Source organism: Neopelma chrysocephalum, unplaced genomic scaffold (genome assembly GCF_003984885.1).
Source record: "Neopelma chrysocephalum unplaced genomic scaffold, ASM398488v2 Primary Assembly neopelma1_69, whole genome shotgun sequence".
Taxonomy (NCBI): domain Eukaryota; kingdom Metazoa; phylum Chordata; class Aves; order Passeriformes; family Pipridae; genus Neopelma; species Neopelma chrysocephalum.
Genome location: NW_020897729.1, coordinates 7,873,218 through 7,888,893, shown reverse-complemented (window position 1 = coordinate 7,888,893; position 15,676 = coordinate 7,873,218). Strand labels below are relative to the sequence as shown.

At 40.4% G+C, this 15,676-nt stretch overlaps 1 protein-coding gene across 4 annotated transcripts in view; it reads left to right on the top strand.

Annotated features, from left to right (window-relative positions):
* Window positions 1-10,868, top strand: part of PRKCI (protein kinase C iota) — a 29,248-nt gene extending 18,380 nt beyond the window's left edge. For all 4 annotated transcript variants that reach the window (XM_027685923.1, XM_027685921.1, XM_027685922.1 and 1 more), the window contains 11 exons: window positions 379-437; window positions 908-1,084; window positions 2,032-2,129; window positions 3,089-3,175; window positions 3,744-3,879; window positions 4,402-4,489; window positions 5,408-5,533; window positions 5,637-5,716; window positions 6,726-6,815; window positions 7,108-7,223; window positions 8,334-10,868. In XM_027685923.1, coding sequence (XP_027541724.1) covers window positions 379-437; window positions 908-1,084; window positions 2,032-2,129; window positions 3,089-3,175; window positions 3,744-3,879; window positions 4,402-4,489; window positions 5,408-5,533; window positions 5,637-5,716; window positions 6,726-6,815; window positions 7,108-7,223; window positions 8,334-8,421 — 1,145 coding nt within the window. In that variant the 3' untranslated portion in view covers window positions 8,422-10,868. The remainder of the gene's footprint in view (window positions 1-378; window positions 438-907; window positions 1,085-2,031; window positions 2,130-3,088; window positions 3,176-3,743; window positions 3,880-4,401; window positions 4,490-5,407; window positions 5,534-5,636; window positions 5,717-6,725; window positions 6,816-7,107; window positions 7,224-8,333) is intronic.
* Window positions 10,869-15,676: the final 4,808 nt, after the last annotated feature.

Sequence of the window (15,676 nt, the reverse complement as noted above, 5' to 3'; positions counted from 1 at the left end):
AAGTAAGACAGCTTCTTAATGCTCAGGGGCATATAAATATAAAAATTCCAGTTTTTCATATCTTACCAGTTTAAGAAACTTAGCTAAAAAGGGAGAATTTAGGCTGTCAGTTACATTTTTCCATCAATAAGCTGAGTTCTTTAAATGCCTCGATCAAGCAAAAAACCAACCCTTACCAGCATTAGCAGAGTTTCTGCTGGAGCGGTAACCAAACAGTTTATTCTTGTGGCAGTCAGAGTGATGGTCCTAATGCAAACCCATTTGGTTGGAATACTTGCCATAGATGCATTTGAATTGTGTATCTGAGTGTGGAAATTTTAGGGCAAAAGAAAATACTTCTGTGCTGCATTGGTCTAATAATTCTTCTTTCACCTCTAGTGATTCCATACAATCCCTCGAGTCATGAGAGCTTGGACCATGTTGGTGAAGAAAAAGAGGTAAAATACCTTAACCAGGCTAACTCTATGCATAGAATATCTCAAGCTGGAAGGGATCCATGAGGATCCTCAGAGATCTTAAAGCCTGTATGTCTCTCAGTTTGTAGATTTTGGTAATCTAATTTGTCACGAACTGAAAATGAGCACATAAGGCACATTTGAGTTGCTCACTCAGGGGTGTGTGTGTATGGCTTGCTCACTGTTTTATTTTGAACCTTCACTTGAGATATGCTTTGACTTAAAAAGTATTCCAAATTCCTCCAGTTTGATTTGTTTCTTAGCTACCAACTCTCCTCTGCCTCCTTTTTTCCCCCTCACATTCCTTTCCAGGACAGTGCAGTTTTAAGAATAACAACTGTTAATTGAATTACTTGTTTATATTAATTTTGCTCGTCTGTTCGAAATGCCGACTTCCGCAGTTGCTCACATTGGCAAGCTGCTTCCCCATTCCCAAGTGTCTTTATCCACAGGCAATGAGCATCAGGGAAAGCGGCAAAGCTTCCTCCAGCCTGGGCCTTCAGGATTTTGACTTGCTCCGAGTCATTGGAAGAGGCAGCTATGCCAAAGTGCTGCTGGTCCGACTGAAGAAAACCGAGCGCATTTACGCCATGAAAGTGGTGAAGAAGGAGCTCGTCAACGATGATGAGGTGGGCAGGGGGTTTGCCAGTGAATTGGGCAGCTCTTCCCAAAAGCTCCAGTATCCCCCACAAGGTGGGAACCAGGCTGTGGGCTGCAGCACTCATGGAAAATTAAACATACGGTTCCTTATACTGCACTATAGAAGGTAAACAAGGCAGGTAACAGATTTTGGGATCTTCACTGCCGGGCTGGTGGCTCCCAGCCACCCTCCTGTGCCTGTGGTTGTGTCATGGGCCTCATGATTTCTGCTCTCAGTGTCTCCTTCCATGCTCAGCACTGTCTGCAGGAGTGCTCCTGCAGAATTGAAGTGAATGAGCCTGGATTGATTCTTTATTTTGGAGCAGTATTCTGTATCACTCCTCCTGTGTTGGTTTGCGGGTGGAATCTGATTTTCTTATGTTCAAGTCTGGGTTTTTTTGTCACAAAGGAGTCTCCCAATGTTATTCGAATTGCTGTTGAAATCAGATCTCCATCTTAACGATTTTTGTAGCTTGCACAGTGATTAATGAAAACTTGTCAGCAACTGCAGTGTTAAACTGCTGAGAATCTCTTGTTAGTGAGGATTTCTTTGGGTTTCTTTAGTCTACTCTGAAAAGATTTGAGTGACTGTGACTTGCTGTCCAAGAGGTTTTACATTTATTTCTCAGTCTACCATTAATTTCTGCTGCATCTCTTGGTGCTACTTTACATTTGTCTGCACCAGTTTATCTTTGATAGATGTTTTCATTCACAAGTGTGATTACATACTGAGGTTAAAAGTACAGGATGTTCAGGAAAAAAATGGAATATACTGTATTGTATTGCTTCACATTGCAGAACCATGCAATATTTAATTTCTTGCAAGTAAAATAAGGGCAAAAAAGCACCTGGAAGTCTTTCTGATAATTGTCATTAATACTTGACCTAAGAAGTGCAACAATGCTTTTTCTGAATGTCACTTTTCTTCAACAAACAGGATATTGATTGGGTTCAGACAGAAAAACACGTCTTTGAACAGGCTTCAAACCATCCCTTTCTGGTTGGACTGCACTCTTGCTTTCAGACAGAAAGCAGGTAAAGGTCATAAGATAATAAGAAGATAGTCTTATTAAAAAAAATCATCCTGTTAGGCACCTCAAAGGCCTATTTAAAGCATAAGGTGATAGGTAGGTAGCAAAAGTCAGTGCTTTGTAAATCACTGTAGCATTTTATGAGGCAAATCCTGTGTTCATCTAAGGTTTTCAGATGGGAAAGATGCAAAAGTATAAAGTACTGTTAGGTGTGATGGGAAGGTTTCTGGACAGAAAGAGAAGTGCAGCTAGTGGGGAAAAAAGGCTTGAGAATATGAGATATAAGGGAACCTGAAATGGGAGGGGAAAAGTGAGAGGAAAATCCTAAATTTAAACAATGAGGAAATTGGTCTCAAACTTGCCTGGATTCTCTGAAGATGAATCTCTGGGTAAGACTTGGAAAATAGAATCTGAATTTTTAAAAGGAAAACACAAGTAATAGCGATGAAAATGGTTGTTTTCCTACTCTATACACTAATAACTTTAAGTACATATAAAATACAGTTATTGTATATTTAAATAATATTCTTGTTGTTTTGTAAAGGTGACAAGCTAGGGGAGGGAAGTGAGAAGAAAGTATTAACCACAAACAAAGGAGATTAAAGGGATCAGGAATGAAAATCAGTTTGAGTTTTTTTCCTGGTTTGTCCATAGAAACTGATGTACATCTATTTACATAGTCACAGATATAATAATGACAAGCACTAGCTCTAATCTAGGAGTATGGAAAGATTTACCTTCTTTCTTTTTAGCAATAAAGGAATTACCTAGAGAAACTTAGTATACTTTTATATTATATTTAACACTAGAAATTTATTGAAAAGGAGGGGAAGTGGTGAAACCAGCCATATTAGCAGAGAGGTGGGAGGAATGGAATTGGCGTTGACTGATACCAGACCTGTAGCATCTCAAACCCCTTTTAGCCACGTGCACAATCATTTGTAACAATCCCGTGTGTTCCAGGTTATTCTTTGTTATAGAATATGTGAATGGAGGAGACCTGATGTTCCATATGCAGAGGCAGAGGAAGCTGCCAGAGGAGCATGCCAGGTGTGTCTCATTCCAGATTTCTTGCATCAAAGCAGTGCAGAGATTATGAGGATGAGCCAGCAAATCCTCTCCAGATGTTAAGGATTTAAGCAATGTGGAACTGCATCCTCATTTTGGTGCTGCAAGCCTCCGTACTTTTGTTTCGAGGAGGAACTGTAGTAGGAATCCCTTAGGTATTGTTTGCATTGGCATTACCCTGTATGACTTGAGTGTGATTTTTTTTTTTCTAGAAAAACAGTTCTGTGGTATTTTTTTACATGTCTAAATCAACGTGTTTCTCTTACAACAACCACTACCAGCTGTCCAGGCAAATGCTGAGTTCTTGGTGCATATGCTTAATCTCAGATGGTGAGATGAAAGGGATGATTGCAGTAGTCATTAATATTAATTAAAAACAAATTTTGAAGTGGATAGAAACATTTGGATGATTATAAACAACTTGCCACTTCTCTGTGGAAAAATACTAGAATACATGGGATTATGTTTCAAAATTATCATACTACCAAGACTGTGTTATTGTGGGTTGGGTTTTGATCACTTGAGTAATCAATATCTCTTTCTACATCAGGTTTTATTCTGCTGAAATCAGTCTGGCATTGAACTATTTACATGAACGAGGGATAATCTACAGGGATTTAAAACTGGATAATGTGCTGCTAGATTCTGAAGGCCATATCAAACTCACAGATTATGGCATGTGCAAGGTAAGCTTTAGTTTCTTGCTAACCAGGAAAATCAACAATTAAGAAGTTGTCATAAATTAAAAGGCGCAGAGGCTTAAAAATGTGAAATGTCAAGGTATATATTTGGACACAGGGCTCATGGGCTGTTTACTCATTTCACTCCCACACATGGAGAAAAGACAAATGCCAAAGTGCACAGACTATAAGTGTAGGTACTCTCTGTGTTTTTATAAAGCTGCTGGGTCAACTTGCCTGGGAGGGATTGACTGAACAGTCAGGGCAGCTGGATTTCAAACAGAGCAAGAGGCTGAAATGTGTCAGTCCCACTTGGTTCTGTTTGGATCCTGTGACTCTGCCCATTTCCCCTGGAAAAACTTCTGTCACTACAAAGACTCTGGAGCACAAGTTTGACTTTGCCATGGAATTGCCGTTATGCTGGTTATTCAGGACACTTAAATGAACTCAAAATAAACTTCTTAGCAGAGAGGGAGCGTGGAATCTTTGGTTAACTGTAAAGTATTTTCTTCCCGTCTTTTCTCAAAGGAGGGTCTGAGGCCTGGTGACACAACCAGCACATTCTGCGGGACTCCAAACTATATCGCACCTGAAATTCTCCGGGGAGAGGATTATGGTAAATGGAATTTTTTTGGTGCTACTTCATAACTTTCACCTTGTCTCTTACTTCTTATGTGAGTTGCTTAGCAGCAGAAAGTATAAATCTCCATTAGACAGTCTTAATTCAGCATCCTGTCTGAAAAAGTAAATAAAGCCTTCAAAGGAAGAGCAGAAAACACCACACAAAGCAAATGAGAGACTCTGCCTTCCCCATTTTAAATTCTTTTTGCCAGTCTTGAAGAATAGCTTGAGTCTTTCAAATTTATTATTGTTTATAACTATTTTAGATACTACTAATGATGTACTTGCAGTCTGGAATTGTGTTTGGCTTTGGAGCTTTACATTTGGCAGCAATGATAGATTAGATACAAATGCATTGCAAAGGGCCCAGATAGTAGATGTTTGCATATTTTTTTTTTAATCTACCGTTTTATTTCAGTCAAGTGTCTCTTTCAGACTGGCTTTAAATCTTCCTTATCACAAACATTCTTGGCCAGACAGACTGTATCAGTCCCAGCCTGGCTACTGGGATTTTCCTTTAGCAGAGTAGATGTGCTTTGCTCCATGAATGACTGACTTGCTGCTGTTAGGAATCACATACTTCCTCCTTGTCCTTATCTCCCTCCCTGGATAACACACTGTTGGTTAGTAATGAGTAGCTTAAATATTATCTAAACCTTTGTTAATGTCTTAACACCAACCTTTAAACTCTCCATTTCCTTGTCTCTGTACAGCATCCCCTCCTGTTGTGCACGTAATGATCCAAGTAACTTCCGGTACAATCATTATCTCTCCTTTATTCAGCTGATTGGAAAGACTGGCAGTACTTACATTTTTTAATTTGTTCTTTCTTCTCTGTCTGTTTTTAGCCTCAAAAGCGTTGGTATTTTTGTTGTGAACTGTCTCCAGTGGTGTTTTCTCTCTTGAATTCTAGGCTTCAGCGTAGACTGGTGGGCTCTTGGCGTGCTCATGTTTGAGATGATGGCGGGCCGGTCGCCGTTTGACATCGTGGGGAGTTCTGACAATCCTGATCAGAACACAGAAGATTATCTCTTCCAAGGTAAGGACCATGGGTGCTCCTTACACTTCAGTGCTGTGCTGCTGCTTACCTTTAATCTGACTTCAAAGATGTCGAGGCTGATCGGAACCTTGTTTTCTTGCAGTAATTTTGGAAAAACAGATCCGAATTCCCCGATCCCTCTCTGTTAAAGCAGCAGGTGTTCTAAAGAGTTTCCTTAACAAGGTAAGAGCCAAAGGGGGTTATTGAAGGCTTCTCAAGAACGGCTGTTTTTTTGAATACCTGTTGACTGATGTGTAGTTGATGTACTTTATCTGCCATATAGAGAAACAGAGTAGAAAAGGCGTGAGCCTAAAACAGAATTTCAGTGGGGCTGAACACTCGTCTGAAAACCTGAAGCTGCAGGATCTCAGGCTGGGATTGTAAGGAAATTTCAAAGTGAAAGGCATAGACGTGCTCCAAGTGATTTCTTTAACCTGGGGAACTGAACAAACTTTATCAGATTTATTTTGGTTCTTACAGAAGCAGCTTAACAAATCGCTTTGACACCTCCTGATGACTCCAGGGAGGGAATGCAGAGGCAGGATGTGCTCACTGCTTGCTGGGAGCTCTCCAGCCTGAGGGTCAGAAGCTGCTCCTGTAGTAGTGGATGAGTCCCAGCACGTGCTGTTCTTCAGTGAGAGTTGCATGAGTAGGAAGAAAGGAACAGGAGAAACCAGATTTGGTTAAATTACTTTAAGAAAATAACACTGCTCACTGCACACTGTTACAGCTCCCTGGTAGAAGAGCTGTACATGGAAGTGGAATTGTCTTGTTAAAATAACCTTCTTTCCACAGTGTTTACCAGTAGCTGCAGTTACTGCCCCAGTGTGACTGCCTGGCATAGTCTGCTCAGGGAGGAGCAGGGGAGGGTGTGGGTTAGAAATCAAATTAATTAGTAATCTAACCACGCCTGCTCTGAAACATGTGGTGTGTTTAAACAGGTCTGAATACAAATGAAGAAAGATGGGATGGTCATTCATGTAACATTCAGTTAGGGGCTTCCATATATTTGTGCCTATTTCAGACACTAAATTGGGACAGTTTCCAAAATAAATAATGTGAACTTAGTTCTTCACTGTCCCGTGTGACTCTGGTGTTTCGTTTCTTGTGGGATTTGTAGCATTTGCATTTCATTCATGGCACCATGAATAGGCCATGGCACTTATTTAGAAATACTTTCTTCCTTGCACAGGATCCAAAGGAGCGTTTGGGCTGCCATCCTCAAACAGGGTTTGCAGATATTCAGGGACATCCCTTCTTCCGCAACGTGGATTGGGATCTGGTATGTGAGAGCCCACTGCCTTGGCTGATTTTCTTTGCTACAGTAGTTGGCTTGAAAACTTGTATTGAGCACAAGTGATGACTAAGCTCAAAACCCTTGAACTCTTAATTTATGTTATACCGTGATTGCAATGCAGAATCTTTTAACCCTTTTACACACAGTAAGTGCAGGAGATTAATAGAAAGACTGTAGAAAGTATAAAATGTAGTAGTAACTTCCAGCCTTGTTTAAAAGCAATTCAATAGGTTGCAACTTGTTCTTGGTGTCACTTATTAAGTGCATTTATTCTTAGATGGAGCAAAAACAAGTGGTGCCTCCATTTAAGCCAAATATATCTGGAGAGTTTGGTCTGGATAACTTTGATTCCCAGTTCACCAATGAACCTGTGCAGCTCACTCCAGACGATGAGTAAGTAATGGAGAATTGACAAAGTTCTGATTAAATCAGTGAAGGAGTTGTCAAACTTCATTTACTAGCTGTAGTTGTAATACATGAGAGGATGTTTAAAGCAGTAAATAGCATTTTCTTGTGTTAGTTCAAAGAAAATTCTGTTGTGTGTCCTCATGATAGACATAGTGTTTCTGGATTAAACAATTTACTCTGGCACAATCTAAAAATCAACTAACAGTGGGAAAGTTGCTATAAAGAATCTTAGTTCAGGAGAAGACAAACAAGTGCTATTTCACAAGTTTTAGTGGTATCATCTGCAAGAAATGAATGTGTGAAGGAAAAGACCTGTTTTGTCAAGTGGTTTCTTTTTGCATTACTTCAAGCAATGATATTTCTAGAACGTTGGGTTTAAATTTAATTTATCTGAACAAGAGAAGATGCTTTGTTTGGCTTGTTTGGGTATTTTAAATTGTTAGTAGTCAGGTGAGGTTATCCTGGCTGAAAAGCCTTGGTAAAATGCATGATAATGTGCTTGATTTTGGTAGTGGATTTGTGGTTCCTTATTCTGGAGGGGCCCTGATTTGGGATGAGGAGGGAAGGGCCCTTCTAGTTTGACTGAGTCACTGCTGTTCACATTTCAGGAATTATTCTAGGGTTTTATGTAACATTCATGTAGCACATTAACACAGTGAGCATTAAATGTTACCTGTGCACCTTAATCAGGTCTGAGATCCAGCTTCCTTCTTCATCCCTTTCTAAATGTGGAACGTGCAAATAAAGTGTAGAAAAGTTCCTGATGCAGGTGCAGTATCTGTCACATCTAATGTTTTCAGGTTTTTACAAAACTGACTGTTTAGGGAAAGTTTTAAAACTGCAGACTTTGTAGATTGCTTTGTGTGAGAACGTGCAGCCCAGTCACTGCTCCTGAGGGGTTTTGTGTTTCAGTACCATTATAAGGGTTAGAAAAAAACCAATGGTAACTATAAAGGTAGAGAAGGACAAAAGAGAGAAGGGAAATGTTCTCAATTGCAATCCACTGTGCAGGTTTAAATTTTAAGTCAAACTATCAGTTAATATTGTTATCTTTTAAATTTTGCTGAACTAATGACTGTTTCTTAATCTTAATAGTGATATTGTGAAGAAGATTGACCAGTCTGAATTTGAAGGCTTTGAATACATAAATCCTCTTTTGATGTCAGCTGAGGAATGTGTCTGAATTCTCCATTTCTGGACTGTGCCAATTGTTACTCTGTTTGTTTCTGCATGGATAAACATCTCTCCATTTGGATGCACTTGCATAGAATGAGTAACTGAACATCCTGCCCTTGCCACCAGTGAATTACTCACTAATTTTCTTTTTGTATTAATGTTGTCCAGGACAGTTGTTACTCTGAACCTTCAGCTGCCAGATTTAAAATGTTAAACTTCCCAGCAGTTTTGCCAAACTTGAATTTTAACACAGGGGTTGGTCTATGGGGCTCCTGTGCCTGAACAAAGGTGTCTGGCTGTATAGTTTGCCAGTACAGCTTTCTGAGCAAGGAGAGGTTTTTAGTGCTTCATAAACACAAATTGCATCAGGTGATGTAATAAATTATCATTCAAGTATTTCAGGTTTTTCAGCAAGATGAGTAAGAACTTATCACTTCTGTAGTTCTGAATCTCTTCTCTCTAAACATCTGATTTCCCTGTTTTATGCTTAGAGCTATGTTAGTGCCCTTCAGATTGAAATGACAGCAAGGAGAGCAGACACTGCACAGGTCAAGAATGGCTGCTTTCACAGGGTTTACTGATCCTGTCCTGAAGGAGATGATTAACTCAGTATTAGAATTGGTAGACTTTGCTCCAGAATTCACACTAGGAATTGCATGCTGATGCAGAGAGTGCCTTTCTAGCCTGGCCCTGTCAGCGAGGGTTGGACATGGCATCAAGTGTCAGTTTAAATAAAGAATTCAGTTAAAATCTCTACAACATGATTTAGTGGTAATGGGCAGCTAATACTGACAGATGTAGAGCCTCCTACTATTTATTGCTTTTACACTTTCTGTCTTAACTGCATCAGAACTGCACACGGTACAGCTGGGGCCTGGATCAGGGCATTGGTTCCTTTTTGATCTCACTGCCACGTTGTTGGGAATGTGTTCCACTTTGCCAGTGGAAAAAGCACATCTAGAATAAAAATAGGTGCTGTCTACAATGACTCCCTTAACTCCTCCCCTTAGAGATGGTGATCTGTAATCACAATCAAACCTGAAATGTTGGGAGCAGGCTCAAGGAAAGCAACTGAAAGAATGGTTCAAACTAGGACTTAGGAGGTGTGTTTCTTACATTTCATGTTAGTAAGCAGTGTAATATACAGCACAGGTAATTCTTATTTGTAATATTTAAGCAATAGTTATGAATGTTTTGGGCTGAAGAAATGCCAAATGTACCACTTCTTTTTTTATTATTGCTTTGGGGAAAAGGGATTAAGAGACATTGAAGAAAGGAATCTGTATTATGTAAGAACTGCAAGACAAGCTAAGTGTCACTGGAAGCAGGTCTGAGTATCTGCAAGCACAAGTTAGCAAACATTATCTGGAGCTTTTACAAAGACTTTCTGCTTGGCCAGTGTCTCTCCTTGAAAATCCTTGTATTGCAACACTGTAAATTCATAGTACAAATCTTCCTGTGTATGTTTGTTCACTTCCATGTGACCTGCAAGGAGAGAGATTGCACAAATACATGCTGGTGTCATGGTATCATAGGTAGCTCATATTTTTCTTTGCAACATGAATAGGAAACTCTTTATATTGGGCTGAGTTTTCAAAACTGGAAAGTGATTTGAGGGGCTTCGGTTTCAGGGAAGTGTTGAACCTCCGCACTGTTAAAAATCATGTTCCCTTAAACTCAAGTTGTGTCTTTTCAAATGTAAAATATCAGAGTAAACCTTTTAAAGAGCAGCTAATACCTTCAGCACGTTTATGTCAAGTGAACTGCTTACGTGCAGTTTTAAAATGGTGATTGTTCAGCCTCTGACTCCTGCACCCGCATGGCTGGTTTAGACATCAGGGCAGAACTGATATTAAATTCAGAAACTATTTAAACAAGAAAAGCCTTGTCTCTACAGTGGCTTAGTTTCCTATGGGGTATTAAAGAAAACGGCTTTATGTAAGGAAGGACATTTCTGCCATTTATCACAGAAGAGTAAAACAAAACTTAATTTTTTTTTTACATAGATAATGCCACAGAAAAGATACTTTTTCTATTTACATATCTAACCATTAAGAATGTTGCAAAAGTGACAAATATCTTAAATTACTGTAAATCTGTTTTTAAACTTTAATTTTTTCCAAAGTGCCATGATATTAACTGTTATTTTTCATTGCTAAGCATATAGCAACTGTTATAAATATTCAGAAGGGACATTGGGTGTAAACAGTCTAGTGCAGTAGGCTTTGTTTTTTGGAGAACGTGTCTGCATCAGAAGCATGATGTATTTATGTGGAGTAACCTCCTTTTTTGTATGTGAGTTGGATTCCTATGGGTGCTCTGCTAGTTAATATTGTCACTATTATTTTCCTGTTTCATATGGAATATGGTCTTGAACGTTGTTGTGTAATCATTTCCTTTATTTGTGCACACTTTTTACTTTAAATAAAACATTTATATTAGGCCTCTGTGTGTTAAAATCTCAAACAAATGCTGTGAAATGCTGGGCTTTGCTTGGGATTGGCCCTTTTAACTATCCACAACTCACAAGAGCCTTGTTCTCATCTTGTCATTTCTTGTAGAACGTTGCTCTGGGATAGACCCCAGCAATGCAAGAAATGCCTTCCTCAGCCTGCATTTCCTAAATGTGTCTGAGAATGCAGGTCTCTCTCCAGCATCGTTCCTCAGCCTCATGTTCCTTATGCCCTTTTGGAGAAAAAGCGTCCTTGTAGGTTCTGTCTTTCATCCCAACACCAGAGATGAGACAAAAGCTGTGAGGCCTCATTGTGCTGTGCAGAGACTGAAAGCTTCAAGGGAAATACAAAATGCGACTCCAGCTTGCTCGTCCAAGGGCCTCTTTCAGCTGGAACTTGTACGACGTCACCTCAGCTGCCAGAGCTGGGATTTGGAGTTCTGAGCAAAGCTCTCGTCTGCTGCACTTACTTCTGCATGATTTCTTTCTTTGTTTCTTCAACTCCTCCCCTGCATTCTCTGAGATTTCTGACACGGGAGGGGGCGAGGGCACTTACCTCATACCCTGCTGTGGATGCAGTATTTTAATATATCTGTGTTCCAGTCTCTGTGTATGTTTTAGCAAGAGGAAATCTCTTCAGTCTGGCTGGTTATGCAGAGTGTTACCAGCAGTCCCCGGCGAGTGCTGCAGATGGCTGCATATCTTACATGCTTAACCTCCCCCCACGCACGCTCCTTGTTTCTGTTCAGTTGGGTGCCCAGCTGCTCTCGCCTCAGTCTGAGCAATTGTTTATGCTAAGACACTCTGTAAAAGAAATTAATAGCTTGTATAATCTATATATACACTTGATAAGTGCTAAGCGTGCGTCCTCTCTTTGTGCTGGACGGTGTAAGACGTTTAAGCAAGAGACAATTAATCTGAAATTGGCCACAGAATAATGATGTTTTCCTGGGAAGAGAGAGGTGGGGATTGAAGCCCCTTTGAGCAAAAGGGGATTTTACCCTGTCTTGCATTTTCTTGTGAAGAGTTCCCCCAAGAACTTATTTTATTTTAATTATCTTATTTTAAGATAATTTTTTTCCTGCTTGTGATAAAGGGATCTGAACTGCCTACTTGAAGTGTGGGCTCTTACCATTTAATCACCAATAATTAAAGGCAGAGAAGCATCTACCTCCCCGTCTGTTTGGCTTTTGCAGGAGATGGATGGCATAAATAGAACCAGGAGTCTCTTGTATCCACATTTGACTTCTAAACGTGAACAAAGTGCCTGGGTTTACACCCCTTCTGCACTGGGGTAGCACTAAGGTGTTGTTCAAGTTCTTCAGGAGCTTCAGTGTTCTGTACAGGTCTGTTCCCATAGTGACTTATCCTTCAGGATGTGGTGCCTGCCAAAATCTATCAACTTTCTGTGCTTAGGGTAAAATAATAGGATATCTAATAAGTATCTTGTCTGACTTAATGTGGCATAGGAGGTTTCACAACAGTGGTCTGAAGTGTTACAGTTTACTATTAAACATTGCTACTAAAGTGATTTTCTTTTAAAAGTGCAGTATAATATCTTCAGAGAAGAGAAGGCACAGTCTTTAGTTTAGGGTTAAACTGTGCTCTTTAGCATCTTTAGGGAGTGTGTATATGAAAAGTTTGTAACCTTCCCCACAGCCCCAGCACTTCTTGAAAATTCAGAGACTTTAATAGTCAAAGATTCCTCCTGTGCACTTAGTGCACTTTATTACCTCTTGCAAAGGTCTGTAACTCAGGTTTTAGTTGCACAGTGTCTTCAGAACTGCTTTTCACAGTCCACAGTAGAAGTTGTAGGCAGAGTTAACATCTTTTTTTAGACAATCCTCTACCTACAAACTTTGTCTTCCATTGCCTGATTATTGTAGCTCTATAGCAACACTATCATTACAGCACAATAGTTACCAGAATTTGCAACCTGAAATGGAAAATTTGCAGCAGAACTTGAAAAAAACCCCCAAATTAAACAATGCCACTGACTTTTTAAGCTTCTATTACATCAGTAGGTCTAATAAAAGATGGAATATCTGCCTACATACATTGCCTTCCTTACAGCCATCGATCAGTCCAGCTCTGGTGTTATACATCTTGCATTTTCTTCAGTAAATTTAAAATGGATTATGATAAAGTGCATTTAGCGGATTGGTATTTGAAAAGAATTTTTTTTTATCAGGTCCTAAATTCCTAGAGGGTGGAGCAGACAGGAATGTCTAGAAAGTTTGGACAAATCTATCACAGGTCTGGGTCTTTCAGGATCAGCTCCAAAAGCTGGTATATTTAGAAATCTTGTTTTAGTCTGCTATTATATATATATGTGTATAAATTTAAATATAAATATGTTCTGCTATTCATGGCTTTGTATCTCAATAAATAAGTACAGGGTGTTAGTCTTCTTCACAAATGTGTTTGCTTTTCTGTAAAGCTATTTGTTGTCTTACCTGCAAACATATTATTGCAGAACAATAGAGAATTAAACAGAATTTAAACAGACAATTGAGATCAAACATGAGTGCACTTTTGCTTGTTCTCCATCCCTTTCCTTGCAGTTCACATTTTCCTGTAAGGCTGGTGCTTGTACTCCTGCAACTGCTTTGCCTCGTGGTGTTTGCTTAACTGTAAATGGAGAGGAAATGCCAATATTTATAAATCCTTCTGCAGAATCACTGTGTGAGGCAATCCTGGAAATGCTGCAGAGGCATTTGTTGTCGCAGCCACAGTGAGATGATGCCTGCACAGCCCTGTGCAATTGTGTTGCTGCGGACTAGAGGATGGAATTCATGGAAAGCGCCAGGATACAACTGCTATTGCTGCACCATGCTGGATTCAGGTTTATGGTCCAGCATCCATGAAATTTTCTTAAAATACATGCTATTTGTGGTGAATCTCGAGTGGCTGGAAAGCCCAGAGGTGTCAGTCCTGATCATCCTCCAGTTCATGCAACTCGTGCATAGAGCCTGATGTTTTCATACCTACACTTTTTGGCGATGATTCTGCTGCTGTGGGGGAGTTGCACAGGCAAAATCTGGCAAAAGGAGCTAGAAAGTAGTAGGATACATGTAAGTAAGGAAATATGCTCTCCTCATAATGGTAGTAGTCATGAAAATAACTAAATAAGTTATTATGGGGAAAGACTGAGTCAATCTTTAGTGATTTACAGAAACAAAGGATAAGTAATAAAGTATTAAAGCAGGTTGGAGGGGATGTATTTCTCCAATGCTTGTGTTCTTCCCCAGTATTAAATCTCAGTTCCACTTTTTGGGAACATTTCCTCTCTGCTTTGGCCTACATAGAATGAAAGGAATTTATGCCTTCTCTTACTTCCATGTTTTCACAGGTAATTCAGAGGTTTACATCCCTCAACAACACTAAGGTTTGGTTTTGGTACCCGTTTGTTTCTAAGAAAGCTGCCTGACTGCTGCAATGTGGCAACAGTAAAACAATGATCCTTGTTATGAGATTTTCTACTGAATGTAAAAATTGAGGTCGTGCTCCATTTCAGTTTTACGATTCCTTCATCTTTACCTGAGTTCTTTAATAATAGAAAGGTGAAGTGATTTTCTGTAGGTTTTAAAAAATGAATATAACCATTATTGTCTTTGTCATCACAGTTATCATTAAAAGCCCAGGCATTGTTATTTTATACAGTTATTCTAAACCCTATACTACTACTTAAACTGTCAAAAATAAATTATTTTTGCAATATAACGCACCACAGGGCCCAAAGATTGCACCAGCTGCTGTGCAAACTTGGAATGAGGAATTGCTCCTACCTACAGATGGGACAATCTAAGATCAGCAACAGGCAAAACCCACACACAACATCAGTAATCCCAGGTCACTCTTTGCCCAGCCATGATCAGGAGGAAATGTAGATCATAGAATCATGGAATGATTTGGGTTGGAAGGGACCTTAAAGATCACCCAATACCAAAGATACTGTAAATATTGTTGTAGATATCACAATGGATGTGGTGGTTTACAAGCAAGTTAAGAGATGACTCATGAAGCAGCTTCAGTGATGCTCAGGGACCCATCGGCAGGCCCTGCCAGCCCAGAGGGAAGCTGAGCATACCAAAGGTGCAAAGTCAAGGATTAAAATGCAGCAAACCCCCCCTCTCAGCTGATCAACACTGAGGCAGGTTTTGCTGCTCTCTAATAATCCTTCTGGGACAGCATTAGGAAACAGCTCAGGAGGGAGCCCTGGCCGTGGGCAGCGCTGGCCGGTGCTAGGCGGTGCCTGGCAGTTGTACAACTGCCCCATTTTCATGTGCTGTGCTTTTGTACTCGCATCAAAATATGTAACTGTGTGGGATGAAAGGCAACGGCAAATTGGATTGTGCCGTAATCCCAGCTGAAGCGCTGTCTTCTCAAAGATGTAAAACAGAACAGCATTGGGCTTCTTGCAGGCAGCAGGAACTTGTAATACATGAACTAGTTGTACAGCGACTAAGCAGTCCCTGAAGAGCATCTTCCCCGCCTCTCTGCAGAATTTGATCGTTCCGCTTCCCTAAATGTCTCTTGCACTTCAGCATCTCCCGTGAGCCTGTGACAGGGGGGAGCCGTCTTGTGAGACTGCTCTGGGGACAGACACCATCACACCCGCCCGCCTTCACCACATCTCCGTGTCCCCAGCAGTGGGGGGGCAGAGCAGGGCCCACCCTGCGTGGGGACCCTCGCTGGGGGACAGTCACTGAGGGACCCTCACTGAGAGACAGTCACTGGGGGACAGTCACTGAGGGACAGTCACTGAGGGACCCTCTATCGGGACAGTCACTGACGGAGCTTTGCTGGA